This window comes from Salvelinus alpinus, chromosome 21 (genome assembly GCF_045679555.1).
Source record: "Salvelinus alpinus chromosome 21, SLU_Salpinus.1, whole genome shotgun sequence".
Taxonomy (NCBI): Eukaryota; Metazoa; Chordata; class Actinopteri; order Salmoniformes; family Salmonidae; genus Salvelinus; species Salvelinus alpinus.
Genome location: NC_092106.1, coordinates 2549906 through 2566613, shown reverse-complemented (window position 1 = coordinate 2566613; position 16708 = coordinate 2549906). Strand labels below are relative to the sequence as shown.

Here is a 16708-nt window from a genome sequence, read left to right as displayed (position 1 = left end):
CTCCTGCAGCAAAGCACCCCCACAACATGATGCTGTCACCCCCATGCTTCATGGTTGGGATGGTGTTCTTCAGCTTGCAATCCTCCCCCTTTTTCCTCCAAACATAACAAAGGTCATTATGGCCAAACAGTTCTAATTTTGTTTAATCAAACCAGAGGACATTTATCCAAAAAGTACGATCTTTGTCCCCATTTGCAGTTGCAAACCGTTGTCTGGTTTTTTTATGGTGGATTTTGAGCAGTGGCTTCTTCCTTGCAGAGCAGCATTTCAGGTTATGTCGATACAGAACTCGTTTTACTGTGGATATAGATACGTTTGTACCTGTTTCCTCCAGCATCTTCACAAGGTCCTTTGCTGTTCTGGGATTGATTTGCACTTTTCAAACCAAAGTACGTTCATCTCTAGGAGACAGAACACGTCTCCTTTCTGAGCGTGGTTGCGTGGTCCCATGGTGTTTATACTTGTGTACTATTGTTTGTACAGATGAACGTGGTACCTTCAGGCGTTTGGAAATTGTTCCCAAAGATGAACCAGACCTTTTTTTCTAAGGTCTTGGCTGATTTCTTTTGATTTTCCCATGATGTCAAGCAAAGAGGCACTGAGTTTGAAGGTAGGCCTTGAAATACATCCACATGTACAATTTTCCAAGCTGTTTAAAAGAACAGTCAACTCAGTGTATGTAAACTTCTGACCCACTGGAATTGTGGTACAGTGAATTATAAGTGAAATAATCTGTCTGTAAACAATGGTTGGGAAAATGACTTGTGTCATGCACAAAGTAGATGTCCTAACCGACCTGCCAAGACTATAGTTTGTTAACAAGAAATGTGTGGAGTGGTTGAAAAATGAGTTTTAATGACTCCAACCTAAGTGTATTAAATTCCGACTTCAACTGTACATTGGCGTACAGAGGCCCATTATCAGCAACCATCACTCCTGTGTTCCAATAGCATTTTGTGTTAGCTAATCCAAGTTTATAATTTTAAAAGGCTAATTGATCATTAGAAAACCCTTTTGCAATTGTGTTAGCACATCTGAAAACTGTGGTGCTGACTAAAGAAGCAATAAATAGACTAGTTGAGTATCTGGAGCATCAGCATTTGTGGGTTCGATTACAGGCTCAAAATGGCCAGAAACAAATAACTTTTTTCTGAAACTCGTCAGTCTATTCTTGTTCTGAGAAATGAAGGCTATTCCATGTGAGAAATTGCCAAGAAACTGATGATCTCGTACAATGCTGTGTACTACTCCCTTCACAGAACAGCGCAAACTTTCTCTAACCAGAATATGAAGAGGAGTGGGAGGCCTCGTAGCACAACCGAGTAAGAGGACAAGTACATTAGAGTGTCTAGTTTGAGAAACAGACACCCCACAAGTCCTCAACTGGCAGCTTCATTAAATAGTACCCGCAAAACACCAGTCTCAACGTCAACAGTGAAGAGGCGACTCCGGGATGCTGGCCTTCTAGGCAGAGTTGCAAAGAAAAAGCCATATCTCAGACTGCCCAATAAGAAGAAAAGATTAAGATGGGCAAAAGAACACAGACACTGGACAGAGGAACTCTGCCTAGAAGGCCAGCATCCCGGAGTCGCCTCTTTTTAATTAAAATGTAACCTTTATTTAACTAGGCAAGTCAGTTAAGAACAAATTCTTATTTACAATGACGGCCTACCGGGGAACAGTGGGTTAACTGCCTTGTTCAGTGGCAGAACAACAGATTTTTACCTTGTCAGCTCGGGGATTCGAGCACTAGGCTACATGCCGCCCAATTATGGGGTATTGTGTGTGGATTGATGAGGGTGAAAAACTATTTTATCCATTTTAGAATATGACTTGAACGTAACAAAATGTGGAAGAAGTCAAGGGGCCTGAATACTTTCCGAATGCACTAGATATATTTATTTAGACAGTATGCAAATCAGAAGGGGATACAGGCAGGTGGGGAAAAAACGGTGGGAAGGGATTGAACCCCGGTCTCCGATGGGGAGATTTGGATATGTGACATGTGCCGGGAGTGTTAGAACTTCACCACAGCTCTGCACGAATGGACTTGACTATGTCTGTGATACATGTGATGTCATCCCATCCTCTCTTCTGTCTCTGGCTCATGTGTTTCCACAGGTTGGCTTTCGGAAGGGCGGCATCCAGCTCCTCGGTCCCCTGGGCAGGAGGACGCAAATGGAGGTAGTGCTGGCTGGTGTGCTGCTCTGCTCTCTCCTCGCCCTGTTCGGATGTGCTGTCACGCTGGGCATGCGCTACAACACAGGCGAGGCCTTTGGTTACACGCACGGACACAAGCGCACAAGCACACAAGTGTTATGTCTTATAATAAGGCTTATAATATGTTATGTCTCTCTGTGTATCAACATTTCAGCTGGCTGGTGTTTAGCATTATCGTTATGAGTGATTATTAAGACATTATGGAGTCATACATGCTTGTGAAAAAAAGTCTTGTTAACTTCCATTATAACCACATCATAAAGCATTATACTGTACCAGCAGGCTTTTTAAAGCATCATAGAATTCTGTTTTTCTACCTTGTAACCAGACCCAGCGCGGAGCCTGTGTCTGACTGAGGCCTGTATTACGGTGGCCAGTAAGATCGTAGAGGCCCTGGACCGCAGCGCTGACCCCTGCCATGACTTCTACCAGTACGCCTGCGGGGGCTGGGTACGCAAGAACCCTCTCCCTGACGGACGCTCTCGTTGGAGCACCTTCAACAGCATCTGGGACCAGAACCAGGCTCTCCTCAAACACCTGCTGGGTGAGTTGTTTGTACACAATACACAGACACAGTGCATACTGTAAACATACCACACTATTTCATGACAATGTTGAGAGAGTGTTGGCAATTTTTTTTTTTTTATAATTTTTTTATTTAACTAGGCAAGTCAGTTAAAACCAATTCTTATTTACAATGACGGACTACACCGGCCAAACCCGGATGACGCTGGGCCAATCGTACGCCACCCATCACGGCCGGTTGTGATAAAGCCTGGAATCGAACCAGGGTGTCTGTAGTGACACCTCAAGCACTGAGATGCAGTGCCTTAGACCACTGCGCCACTCAGGAGCCCAAATGTGTTAACAGTGTTGTCGGGGACAGGCGAGAGTTCATAAACCGGGTCCAAAACAGTACCAGATGAAGGGCAGTCTCAAGGGCAGGCCAGGCAGGGGTTCAGTAACCAGATCAGAGTCCAAACAGTACAAGGGGATAGGCAGGCTTGAAGACAGAACAGGCAGAGTGGTCAAGCAGGCGGGTACGGAGTCAGGACAGGCAAGGGTCGAAACCAGGAGGACTAGAACCAAAAGAGACTGGGGAAAAATAGGAGCAAGGAAAACTGTTGGTTGACTTGGCAAACAAGACGAACTGGCACAGAGAGACAGGAAACACAGGGATATATACACCAGGGATAATAAGTGACACCTCGAGGGGGTGGAGACAATCATAAGGACAGGTGAAACAGATCAGGGTGTGACAGAATGCACATACTGTCTTTATCATTGAATGAGTCAGTCACTGGAACGTTTAGAACACTAATTTCCTCATATTGTATAATATGTGTCTCCCTTTTTTGTAGGCCTAGATTAGATGGTTGCATTCAAGACAAGGTCGTTTTTCTTGATCTCAGTTTGTCAGTATCAGCAGAGTAGGACTACGCTGTTATTTTTGTAGAATGCCTATTATTAAAGATTCGGATAGTGTCTCCAGACATGTAAAGTGTCGTAGAATTGCACAAAATGTGTTTATAAAAGCCACATTTTTTTCCCGAATCCTCCTAAAACTGTTTTCCTCTAGCTGGTGTTAAGCTGCTTCCCCGAACATGGAACTCACGTTGTGAGACGTTGTGTAGCCTATTTCATTATGTTTGTTTACTGTCGGACTCGGACAGTCAGCCTGTTTCTTTCAGTGGTGTTGACAGTAATTATAACTTGTGTAGTTGCGCTGCCTACTTGGCAATAGGCCTAATAACGGGCTTGTTTCCCAAGGGAACTTTGTGGTCACATTTATCCTGTGTTATGTGTTAAATTATGCAATGTGATTGCACAAATTTTCACTTAAATATGTCAGGGTATTTTTGCTGGAAAATGTTGTCCCAGTCACTTTTACTCATGCACAGCCACACAGCAATTTCTACCTACACCACTGGACCAGGCTAGTCAGCATCTATAGTGCTGTGTGGTTTTTGAGGCCAGCTGAATCAGCTTGTCTTGCTAAGTGGGCAGACCAGGGATGTGTTCCAAATGGCACCCTATTCCCTTTATAGTGCACTACTTTTTACCAGGGCCCTTGTGCACTATGAAGGGAATGGACATAACCTAGACCTGGGGCTGAGGGCCACGCACAGTGCAGTTCTGGTAAATACCTTGCTGCTTCCGGTGCATGCAGAACTTTATGCTCCATCGAATGTTGAACTAAAACTATTCAGTACTGGGATGCCAGTCTCACTCCACTATACCAGGGGTTACTGTGACCCTGTTTGTTCCCCTTCAGCCCTACTAACGGGAGAGCCACTAAAGCTTAACGAGCAAGTGTTTAAGTGTGTGTGTGTGTGTATGTTTGTATGTGCATGCGTGCATGTGTGTATGCTTGTGTGTATACTTGTGTGTGTGTACCAGAGGTTACTGTGACCCTGTTTGTTCCCCTTTAGCTGCCCTACTAGCAGGAAAGCCACTGAAGCTTAATGAGGGAGTGTGTATGTGTGTGTATGTGTGTGTGTGTGTGTGTATGCTTGTGTGTGCGTGCATGTGTGTATACTTGTTTGTGCTTGTGTGTATATCCGTACAGTTAACAATATTATGCTTGTCCGAATGTGATTGTGTTAGCGATTCAGAAGAGAGATATGGCTTTCTCCCAGTAGTCTGTTTTGATGCAGCTTGTCAACGGTGTCTTTTTGTTCGACCACACAGAGAAAAAACAAACAGGACTAAATTAACTGTGCGCTGGTGTAGAATTACCCCTCATCAACAACAGTCAGGAAGCAGTGCCAGTCTAATGCCGTGTCCCAAATTGCTCCCTATTTAGTGCACTACTTTTGAATAGGGTGCCATTTGGGACGTAACCTGAGTTGTCTTCTCAGCAAAGTGTGTGTTGTCCTCTCAGTGAAGTGCGTGTGCGTGCTTGCGCGTATGTGCATGCGTGCGTACGTGCTTGGGTACGTGCCTGTGTGTATGTTCTGCTGCTAACTTACTGGCGGAATATTCCAGCTCTGAGTCATTTAATTTAATCATGTCTGCAACCATCTGTGAGATGGACCAGAGCATCCTTTGAGGTCACACCCATTTAAAAAAATGTTTTGTATTGTTGACAAAAGGGCATGAGTTATAGCTTCTGTATGATAATTAGTTGATCTGTTCTGCAGCATTGGCCGGTCATATAACATCCAAGATGGCGTAGCAGTCAGACATCTTTTGTCTTCATCTTGTCCCGTATATACAGTATATCTTTATATATATAATTTTATATATTTTTTCATATTTTTCTTAACCCCAACTTCAACATACTCTCCTGCAAATCGCCTCACCCAATGTGGTATGGATCTGCTATTTTCTTGACCTCAGAACCGCAAACCCCAACAGAAGCTAGCCAGCTAACTAACTACTAGCTAGTAGTAAGCTAGCCACTGCTAGCGGTCATCAGCTAACCTCTAGCCAGGACAACTCCTGTCTGTACAGTGAGTTTCAACCCAGAGCTTACCGGACTCCTTTTTCTCCATACCACCAAATTCCTACTGCAAGCTCTGAACCTCTTCACCTCGATCACCGTGGCTAGCTAGCTGCTATCCGATTGGCTTCTCCTGCTAACGTCCCTGTCCCGAAGCAAGCACCAATTAGCCTGGAGCTAGCCTATGCTACGCCCATCTCCCGGCTAGCTGAAGAGGACCATGTTCTGCCTGCGGCTATGGAACCCTGACCTGTTCACCGGACGTGCTACCTGTCCCAGACCTGTTGTTTTCAACTCTCTAGAGACAGCAGGAGCGGTAGAGATACTCTTAATGATCGGCTATGAAAAGCCAACTGACATTTACTCCTGAGGTGCTGACTTAATGCACCCTCGACAACTCCTGTGATTATTATTATTTGACCATGCTGACCATGCTGGTCATTTATGAACATTTGAACATCTTGGCCATGTTCTATTATAATCTCCACCCGGCACAGCCAGAAGAGGACTGACCACCCCTCATAGCCTGGTTCCTCTCTAGGTTTCTTCCTAGGTTTTGGCCTTTCTAGGGAGTTTTTCCTAGCCACCGTGCTTCTACACCTGCATTGCTTGCTGTTTGGGGTTTTAGGCTGGGTTTCTGTACAGCACTTTGAGATATCAGCTGATGTAAGAAGGGCTATATAAATAAATTTGATTTGATTAGCCACTCCTTGAGATACAATACCTATTTTGCCAATTCGCCTGGACCCCTTGTATTGCCGATACGGAGCCCCGCCGATCCAACTTGTCTGAACTACCAACGTAATCCGCCCGAGGTTTTTTTTCAACTGGCTCCTTCGTCGCGACATCCCCTGAATGCCCATCTGCTAGCCGCGGACCGCTAGCTATCTAGAGCATACCGGACTGTTGGCTGTAGTGGTCCATCAGTCAATTTCTTTGGCTACTATTCCTATTTTGCCAATTGGCCTGAACCCTTTTACTGCACGGACACCTGCTGATCCAGCACGACTGGTCTTCCGACGTAACCGCATGAGGGGGCTACAACAACAGACTTCTTCCGTCGCTGTGGAGATGGAGACGAGCATGTGACTAAAAAAAAACTATCCTACCAAAACTATCCTGTCTTCGATCTCCTCCTCTCATTCTCTTAACACCTTTCCTCGTGTTTTTTACTCACTTGTTTCACATCTACATTTCCCCTGTTGGTAGCACTCTAAAGCGTTCTGCTTCAAACCCCTAACTTCCTGTGTCTTTCCCGTTCTCTCTACCTCTCCCTCTGCCTCTCTGTCTCGTTCCCTTTCCCTCTCTCTCTCTGACTCTCTCCCATCTCGCTCTTTCTCTCTCTCCCTCTATCTCTGTCTTTGTCTCTATCTCCATTTCCTTCTCTATGGATCTTCAGTGTTTATTTTTTCCATTGAAACAGATGAAGGCTGCACACTAAAAACAAATGGTTCTATATAGTGCCAAATAAGGGTCTTTGGCTTGTAACCATAGCAGATCCCTTTTTGTTGCTATGTGGAACCTTTTTTGTTGTTGAAGGTTCTATAAATACCCATACTCATTAGGTTCTAAATGGTTTAATAGCCATATTATATTGTTACAATTCCATAGGTTTCATTATTATGTTTATTAACCAGTTGAATCAGGTGTGCTAGCTCTGGAACGGCTGGGGGTCCCTGAGGAGAGAATTGAGAGCTACTGACTTAGTCAACCTTTCGAAATGAACACAAGGCCATACGTGAGTCGTTCACAAGACACCATCACTGGCCATAGTCATATACTGTATGTATGTGTGTGCGTGTCCCAACCGGCCCACAGCGGTCATGGTCCAATCCCCCAGCTCCTTAACTGTCAGAACAGTCAGCCATGGTTCAACAGCGGTTTAACTGTCCATGACGTCCTGTTATTTGCTTCAAACCTGTTCTCATCTCCTGTCATGGTAAATCACTTGCACTGTTACATTTTTTTTTTTTTAAGTTGATTTAATTAATTATTATTTAGTAACTGGTTCCACAGCCTTTTTCAGTTTACTTAACTTTTCGGTCATTGTTACCTGAACTCAGCATTCCAATCTTCTTGCTACGCCAGTATCACTGTGTCTATTACTTTTTTCACCTGCATTTCTACACTTTGCACTTCAAAGTAAGTCTCAGGTCTGTTAAGTACACTCAAGAAAAACAATTGTGTTTATCATAGTGATAAAGGAGTAACATTAAAACAGAACCCTAAAATAACTCAATCAAATCAATGATGAGAGACATGGTTACTGGCACAGACATGGTTGAATAGCAGGATGATCAGATCAAATCCCAGATGGACATATTGAATAATAATGACTCTATAAATGAGAATGCACAATGTCAGCATGTGTCAAATATGCATGTTGAAAACATTGTATTGTAAACGCACTGTGGTTGTCCCTATCAAATTTTTCTCAAAACCTACCTTTTCTCAAGTTGGATCTAAGTTTGGGCCAACTAAACATTTTAAGTTCAGTTAACACTTTGACTGAAAAGTTGAATAAACTTAACAAGGCTGTGGAACCAGTTAATAAATAAATATTAGTTGAATCAACTAGATATTTTTTTTTACAGTGTATAATAGAAGGGAATGAGAGGTCTTGTCTCTGCCTCACACAATCACATTAGCCTCTGTTCTCCTCCTCCTCATCCATATTTTCCTCTTATTCCCTCCCCCTCTTTTCCCCTCCTTCTTTAGAGAACGGCACGTTCAACTCCAGCAGCGACGCCGAGAAGAAGGCCCAGTTCTACTACATGTCCTGCCTCGACGAGCAGCACATCGAGGAGCTGGGAGCCACGCCTCTCATTGACCTCATTGCAAAGGTCAGCTTGATTTGCTCTCTGGGGCCTGCTGGGTAGGCAGAGTTCGCCCTTCAGAAACATGAAATGGTTCAAATTTGCTCCCTGGGCCTGGCAGAGTTCTAGGCGGAGTTCTACCTTCAGAGACATGAAATGGTTCAAAATGGGAGCACTTTGTCTTCCCGGCGCTAATGCTACTGAATCAAGTGTACCTACCGCCAACAGCGCGAAACAAATAAAAAAAACAGGAATGCAAGGCTTATAAAAAAAAAAAATGTTTTAAGGAAATGTTTGGTGATCGACTAGGAATGCGTTAGAGATTGACCGGTTGGTGACCACTGCTCTAGGCCTTGCCTACACCTATCCAGTGCTTTTCCATTTGTGGGGAGTAGTGAACAAGAGCACACTTCAGGAGGAAGGAGATATTATTGGGACACAACCAACCACGCACTCCATGTAGCCTTGAAGGTAGTAATGAGCGATGAACCAACATTTTAGTTCAGTTTTTTTCTGAATCCAATGCACCATTTCTCCAGAGAGAAATCAAGTCATTCATGAGATAAATCTAGTCAATAACTATTTGAGACGCTGGGCTGAGGGGAATTGTAGTTTTCAATAAGCAAATAGACGTGGTAATTAACTACTATGACGCCAGTTTTTTAGGCTCAGAGATGAATACACTTTTACGCCAGCCACATTCTACGTTAGGTTAGATACACATAGACCGCATGAGAGAGGAATGTACACAACACAACAATTAGAGAGATAGATTATGCCTTATCTACTTTGAAGAACTAGTAAAAATGATTGTCAGACAGTTCTGCAGCTTGCTTAGGCAGACTAGCCTAGCTACATAGGATGACTCAAGACATTACAGTATGGGGAGCACAGAGATAACATTGTCTGTCTGTTTGGCTGCTACTGCCTGAGCAGAGGTGAGATGATGACTTTAAGGAAAGTGAAATTATATTTTTTATTGATGTCTACCCATTGTGTAGGTACCTGACAGAGACAATAGAATATTTAATGTTTTGGCAATTGAATGTTCACTATTTTTGGCTTTGGAATTGTCGTTAAAAATCATGATTAAAAAAAGTTACAAAAATCAAAAACGTGATTAAAAGAAATGTAAGAAGAAAGGAATGAAGAAAGAAATAGCAATAAATTCACTGTCTCCTTTGTAATCTGCATTTTGATGAGAACTGAAGTGATGGACTGACTGGCTGCTGCTGCCTGTGTGTATGCTGTCAGCAGCAATCCATCCCATCCATCAATCCATATCTGTTTGTCAGTTATGATTTGAAGAAATAGCTGGTCTGGACTTTTTCACTTTTCCAGTCTTGTGCTACTGCGTCATCAAGTCCTTGTTCCAAACTCTGCTTAGGATGGGCCTTGAAAAATTCACACCCCATCCTGCTACTCAGATTCTGTGACAAGACGCCATTTATCTGACTATACTATTTTAATGTGTGTGTGTTTTGTCTTTAAATTGACAAAAGTGGTGCCATTAATCGGAAGAAAATGCTATACTATAATGTAGAGATATCAAAATGCTCCGGGGTGACGTTTTTTCCCTAGGTATAGGTCTAGGATCAACTTCCCTTCCCCAATCCTGACCTTAAGCATTAGTGGGGGGAAATGCAAAACTGACCCAAAAACAGCATCTAGGGGCAACTTCATCTTATACCAATAAAAATAATAATAGATTTATCTCTGTCTGAGCTTGTCGTCCCTCTGTTTTGTCTGTGTGTGTTTGCAGACAGGGGGCTGGAACATAACAGGGCCCTGGGAGAAGGACAACTTTATGGAGGTGCTGAAGACAGTGTCGGGCCCCTACCGTGCCCAGCCCTTCTTCACCATCGGCGTCAGCGTGGACCCCAAGAACTCCAACAGTAACGTCATCCAGGTCAGCTGCTCTGGCTCTTTTGAAATGAAAATACATGTACTAGCACACACACACATAAACATGCATAGACACAGACAGACCCACCCACACACACACACACAGACACATTTAATCTTTTTTATACGGTGGTATGGTTCCCCTTTTGCTCTTTCCTGAGTCATAAACTAAACTGTCGGGATTCAATTGTTTTAGAAGGGACATATTCTTTTGAGTATATTGTCGAATATGATAGTGAATGGACTCTGCACACTGCAATTCATTCTCCCTTATGATTAGTGTGTTTGCTCACCTGTTGATACATTTCCGCCAGGTGGACCAATCGGGGCTCTTCCTCCCCTCGCGAGACTATTACCTCAACAAGACAGCCAATGAAAAGGTGAGTCAAGTTTGGTGGCTGGAAGGGGTGAGCTGGGTGCGGGCCAGCCAACTGGGTGCGGGTCTTTTCCTACCTTTGGCTGTCAACATGAGGTACCGTAATAAATTAACATATATTAATGTCACAGGAGGCTGCTGAGGGGAGGACGGCTCATAATAACGGCTGGCATGGCATAAATGGAATGGCATCAAACGCATGGAAACCATGTGTTTGACGTGTTGGTTTACATTCCGTTGATTCCATTCCAGCCATTACTATGAGCCTGTCCTCCCCAATTAAGGTGCCACCGGCCGCCTGTGATTACTGTAAAATACAACACCTTTATTATCCCAAGCGTTGGGAATTTAGTTTGGCATTTCAAGCATTTCAATTTCAAACACAAAATATCATGTCGTACTGTCTGTAGAAGATGGCCGCTTCCCCTCCTGCTGTATCTGCACAGGCTTCCGTGGCGGGGGTAGCTCGCATCATGCGTTATCTGTTTATCTAAATGTTGACGTGTATATATTGTTGTTCCATTCTACTTTCCCCTCCACATAGCCTGTCACAAATCGCTCTGAAACATACCAGGTATATTTTACCATAACTGGCTGAGAGAATAGTAGTGGTCACTTTACAATGAACTAGAAAGACTGAAACCTTCTGCAGAAATAAAGCCAGCGGCAGGTGTTTCATTTTGATAGCTCTCATTCTCTTGTGACTGTACCACACCAGAGTAGAGCCAACTTTGACTAACCAATGGTGTTTCACTAGGAAAAACTCACCCTAGTTATAGTTATAGTCACTGTAGCCAGTGTTTTTTCTGATCAGGTCATGTGGTCAAGAAAAACTCCTGGCCCTACTCTAGTCTGCAGCATTACCCAGGGGTGGCCAACCCTCCTCTTGGAGACTAGATGTGCAGTCTTTTGTTCCAGACCTACTATGACACTTGTGATTAAGCTAATCAAGGCTCTAAGGCAGCCGCTGATTAGAATCAGGTGTGTTAACACTAATTAGAGCAGGGCTAGAACAAAATCCAGGTGAAGGGTTTGGAATGGAAAACAAAAAAGGGCATTTATCATTGAACAAGTTCAGATGGTACCTACCCGTTTTGCTCTGTTTCGGACCGTTGTCTTACATTTGGTGGTGACTGAACACGACCCTGAGCTTATCCTGTATCCATTCCCAGGTGTTGAAGGCGTACCTGGAATACATGGTGGAGCTGAGCATGCTGTTGGGTGGGGATAAGAACTCCACACAAAGCCAGATGCAGCAGATCCTGGACTTTGAAACGGCGCTCGCCAATATCACAGTACCGCAGGACGAACGTCGAGATGAGGAGAAGATCTACCACAAGATCACCATCGCCGAGCTGCAGGTGCGTCTGTCGGGTGGGGGTTACGAAGAGAGAGAGCATGTGGGCTTCCATGTGCAAGCAGTTGCTTGGACGTGAGTATGTATGAGAGAGAGAAAGGGCAAGAGAGGTACATACAGTATGTGAGGTGGATTTTATGTGGATTTTTTGTGAGGCTTTAAAGCCTCTCGGAGTTGACTCTTATTCAATTACAGTCTGTTCCCACTTTTTCTCCTGCCTCCATTAGTTTCAAAACATGCATGGCTTTTTCTCGCAGCCTCTCCCACACCAACTCACCACTACCATCTGAAACCCTGAGCCTCTTCACACCTTTGTCTGTGTTTTATCCCTCCTCTGAGGACTATTCTATTCTGCATCTCCTGCTGTCCTCTTTTTTGTTTGAATGTTCCCCTGGTTGCCAAGGTGACTGTTGCTAAGCCCTTCTATCTCCACGGCAGCAGCAGAACTCGTGAGAGAGATCGTGAAGGGAATGCAAGTGGTTGGAGGACATCGAGGAGCCTTTTGTCAACAAACAGAGATGGTTCTCTGTTTCATAGGAATTGAATGTCAGCATTTGTAGGATGGATTGAATCCGTGAAATAGGTGGTAATGGGTAGATTGTGTATACCACCGACCAACTGAATGTAATTAATCTACAAAATCAGTATGTTAACCTTAAGCCTGCAAAAACAAGTCGCGTTGATGAGGCATGACTTTGAATGGCAATGCCATAGATAATTTGTTCTGTTTCTAATTTTTCTAAACACTAGATTATTACATTAAAACTCTAGGGTCCTGTTCATTAGGCACCAAACAGAAGCAAATGGTTTGAAACAGGGAAGGACTAGCTGTCGTTGTCTGTTGCAAAATGTTTTCTGTGCTGAACATGACCCTGTTCCCAATGACCCCTTAAAAATGGGGAGTAAGCGATCGATGAGCAAAGCTTTTAATGATGACACGACAGGCCCCTAACATTTTCTACTACAACTCTGGAATACATAGGCATACCGTAAAGGAATGGGAGCTACTACGATCCTACCCTTACTAGTGTTGCACGTTACACCGAAACGTCAGTACTTGAAAAACATGTTCAGTACCAGAGTTTTCAAATGTGTCTTACATTTGAAAATCAACGAAATGTATAGAACTTATGAGAAAAACTTGGGCAAATACATTCATCATAAGACATTAATAGAATGCATCAGTGAATTGTATTCCCCGCAACTTTCTGAAGAGGCAACCGTATTGGAATCCCCGTCTGTGTGTGTGTGGTGCGCATGTTTATCACTTTGTGTAGCCATTAGCGATGATAATGATAACCATCTTCAGGCTTTCCCAAAAACTTTGTTAATTACAAAGTAGTCTAAGCCTTCCGGGCAGAATCATGATTATTTGTATCAATCCAGTGGCCATGTGATGTGGGAACTCCATCACATGTGCGCTAAACATTTTACATTTGAGTAGACACTCTTATCCAGAGCTATCTTACAGTACTGAGTGCATACTTTTTTCATACTGTTTCCCTGTGGGAATCAAATCCACAACCCTGGCATTGTAAGTGTCATGCGCTACAAACTGAGCTACACGGGACTATAAACACAGACAACCGAACAATGGAGTTAAGTGATCGCACACTTGAATTAAACGGTAACCACTACATTAAAATCTAAATTTCTTCGATTTTTCCCAGACTTCAAAAGTGGACCCTAATGCAGCCAATTTTATCTCCATGTCAAATAATTTCTGCGTAACAATTAAAGTGGAACTGACAGCGTTTTAACTACTTTGCAGATATGGAACAAACAGACAATCATATCAGTCAAATATAAAATTCCCAGGCTTAAAAACCAACTTTTATAAGAGGTTTTAAAAATAGTTTCTATTTGACTCAAAATTCCATGAAGTACAGTAAGACATTGTTGGCAGAATAGATGGATGCAGTTCAATGCATGATTAATATATTTAACCAATACATTTCTTGGTAGTCCAAAAAATACGGTTGTAATCAGGTTGTAAATCACAGCTGGCCTGGTACATTGTTTTCTGCCGCCACCCATTCGAGATGCACTGTTTCAATGGCACAAAACGGACGACAAAGGCTGGGAATTTCAATACAATAAAACTAGCAAGGGCAATGATCACAAGTCAGTCATAACGTGACTAATAGGATAGCGCATGTGTCAAACACAAGGCTCGCGGGCCGAATAGGACACACAAGCGAGTATAAATGAGTCATCTACTATATGAAATTATAGCCTGATGAGCTCGCATAGGTGAATTCAACTTCAATTGCCCTGCTTTCAAGTGTCCCATATACAACACGCAGCGGTGCTACTAAAATGTTGCAGTCTGGCTTCGGTTTTTAAAGCTTGACAATGAATAACCAAAAAACAAATGCAAAGGAGATAACATGTAGGCCTATTACAGCAACATTTGAGCAGTAGCCTAGGCTGGCTACTCAACCACAATAGCTACATTTTGAGTTTATCATACATTCAACTGCACCAGTGATACAGTGTAATTGAAAAAAAAAAAAAATACGTTTAAATGTTACAACCTATAGCTATGTTTTTGATATTAAATATTTTTCAGCATACTGCAAGCATAGCAGTAAAGGCTGGACAAATAGTGTTTATATTTTGTTTTAATATATTAAAATGCTATATACCGCATCCTATGTATATAAGTGGACATTATAAAGGGACATATTTTTTCTAATCAAACAATGGCTAGTTTGGGTCGCCCCAACAGCAAATGTGCAGTTTTTTTAATATGCTGATTGAGTTTGACACCCCTGGGCTAGCGTATCTATTTATTTAGATAGCTGCTGGGAGAATGCCATGTCATTGGAGGAGTGGGTGTCACGATCGTGTTGACGTGAAAGAGAGGACCAAGGCGCAACATGACTTGAATACATCTTCTTTAATTAATACGACGAAGATGAACACGTAACACTTAACACACTAACCAAACAACAAACGATCGTGAAACCTAAACCGCAAGTGCACACACAAACTACTTACGTCGACATATACATATACAATGACCCACAAACAGCTAAAGCCTATGGCAGCCTTAAATATGGCTCCCAATTAGAGACAACAGAAATCAGCTGTCTCTAATTGAGAACCCATTCCGGCCACCATAGACTTTCCTAGTAAACTACACACCCATAGACACAGCTAGATACATACACTCAACACAAAACCATAAACTACAACCAACACCCCCTCTACCATATAATACCCCAAAATACACACATACCCCATGTCACACCCTGACCTAACTAAAATAATAAATAAAACAAATAATACTAAGGCCAGGGCGTGACAGTGGGTGAGTGACTGACTTTTTCCCTTCATATTGTTTTTCGGTGGCTACAGATAGAGAGGCGGGCGTCATTTGCTTAGCTCGCAAGAAATGTGAATCACTTTGCTAGCTATGCTGAACTTGAACGACTGTTGTCCACAGTTAGCATATCTCTTAGTTGTCATTCAAATGCATTTGGCATTGAGCAGGAGGGCAAGTGCCCATTCAATTGTCAAAACGTGGGTTGGGACAAGCCTGTATTGGCAGGCGAGCTGCAGAAAGATGAGCAGGCTACTATTCCCCATTGTTTCAGTGCAATTTTGACAGCCAACTAGTTTTAGAAGGTTTATCTAATGTTCCCTTTTTAGATGTTAGCTTATCTCTCTCTGACTAACATTAGTTGTTGATCTTGTTGTTGTTGATGTGCATAGCCTACCTTTTCATAGTTGTTTGATCAGTAGGACTGTGAAGTTCCCAAATGTAAGAGAACTCCAGTGGTATTTACATATTTGCAGAAATCCATTGTGTATTTTGTGGCTTTTGGCGAATGCGTTCTAAAGTTGCGCTGTTGCTTCTGCCTGTAAACACACAGTCCAGTTCAAAGTGAACGACAAAGGTCCGTGTAACAAATGGCTTATTTGCATATGGCCCACTGTAGCTCTGATTGGCTACGCCGCACCGCTCTGTGTAGACTCCGGTCCTGGACAAGACAGATGTTTTATCTACTGCAGTGTCTATCAATTGTCTAAACGCATGGCCGCTTTCCCACTCTATATTGCTGTAGAATTTTCACAAATGCCTTACAAACATTCTATGAATTTATGAAAACGTGAAAATGACCATATCTAAGTGGTTGCTTGTCAGAAAATGTAAAGCAAAAAAGTGTCATTCTACCTGGGGGTGTATATGAACAGATTTAAATGTTGAAATGTTGCTAAAACAATGTCAGTTCCACTTTAAGTACCTTACTGTCATTGTTTTCAATTAAAAGTTAAAAAAGAAACAACTTCTTAGCAAGAGCAATTTTTCAAGCAAGAATTTAGCTAGGACTGTCTGAGAGTGGTCTGAGTGGGGAGGGGTAAACTGAAAGCTAGCTGGTATTGGCTGAGGTTTGGAACTCTTTAGTATTGGTCTATGTCACCAGGCATCCCAAACCTCCATCTTTTTAAACAGCTCTTACACTAAAAGGGCATTATCATCATTTTCAGAGTATTATTCCAACCTCATAGTGTGTAAATGTATATAAAACACAGGGAAGTCACGTTTTTGTCTGCACTAGGCCTAAAAATCAGTCGTTCTC

At 42.8% G+C, this 16708-nt stretch overlaps 1 protein-coding gene across 5 annotated transcripts in view; it reads left to right on the top strand.

Annotated features, from left to right (window-relative positions):
- Window positions 1–16708, top strand: part of ece2b (endothelin converting enzyme 2b) — a 67153-nt gene that overhangs the window by 34260 nt on the left and 16185 nt on the right. For all 5 annotated transcript variants that reach the window (XR_011669549.1, XM_071356500.1, XM_071356502.1 and 2 more), the window contains 6 exons: window positions 2122–2266; window positions 2549–2764; window positions 8384–8508; window positions 10244–10390; window positions 10701–10766; window positions 11935–12123. Coding sequence is in view for 4 of the 5 variants with exons in the window: in XM_071356500.1 (XP_071212601.1) it covers window positions 2122–2266; window positions 2549–2764; window positions 8384–8508; window positions 10244–10390; window positions 10701–10766; window positions 11935–12123 (888 nt within the window). In the remaining variant the exon portion in view is untranslated. The remainder of the gene's footprint in view (window positions 1–2121; window positions 2267–2548; window positions 2765–8383; window positions 8509–10243; window positions 10391–10700; window positions 10767–11934; window positions 12124–16708) is intronic.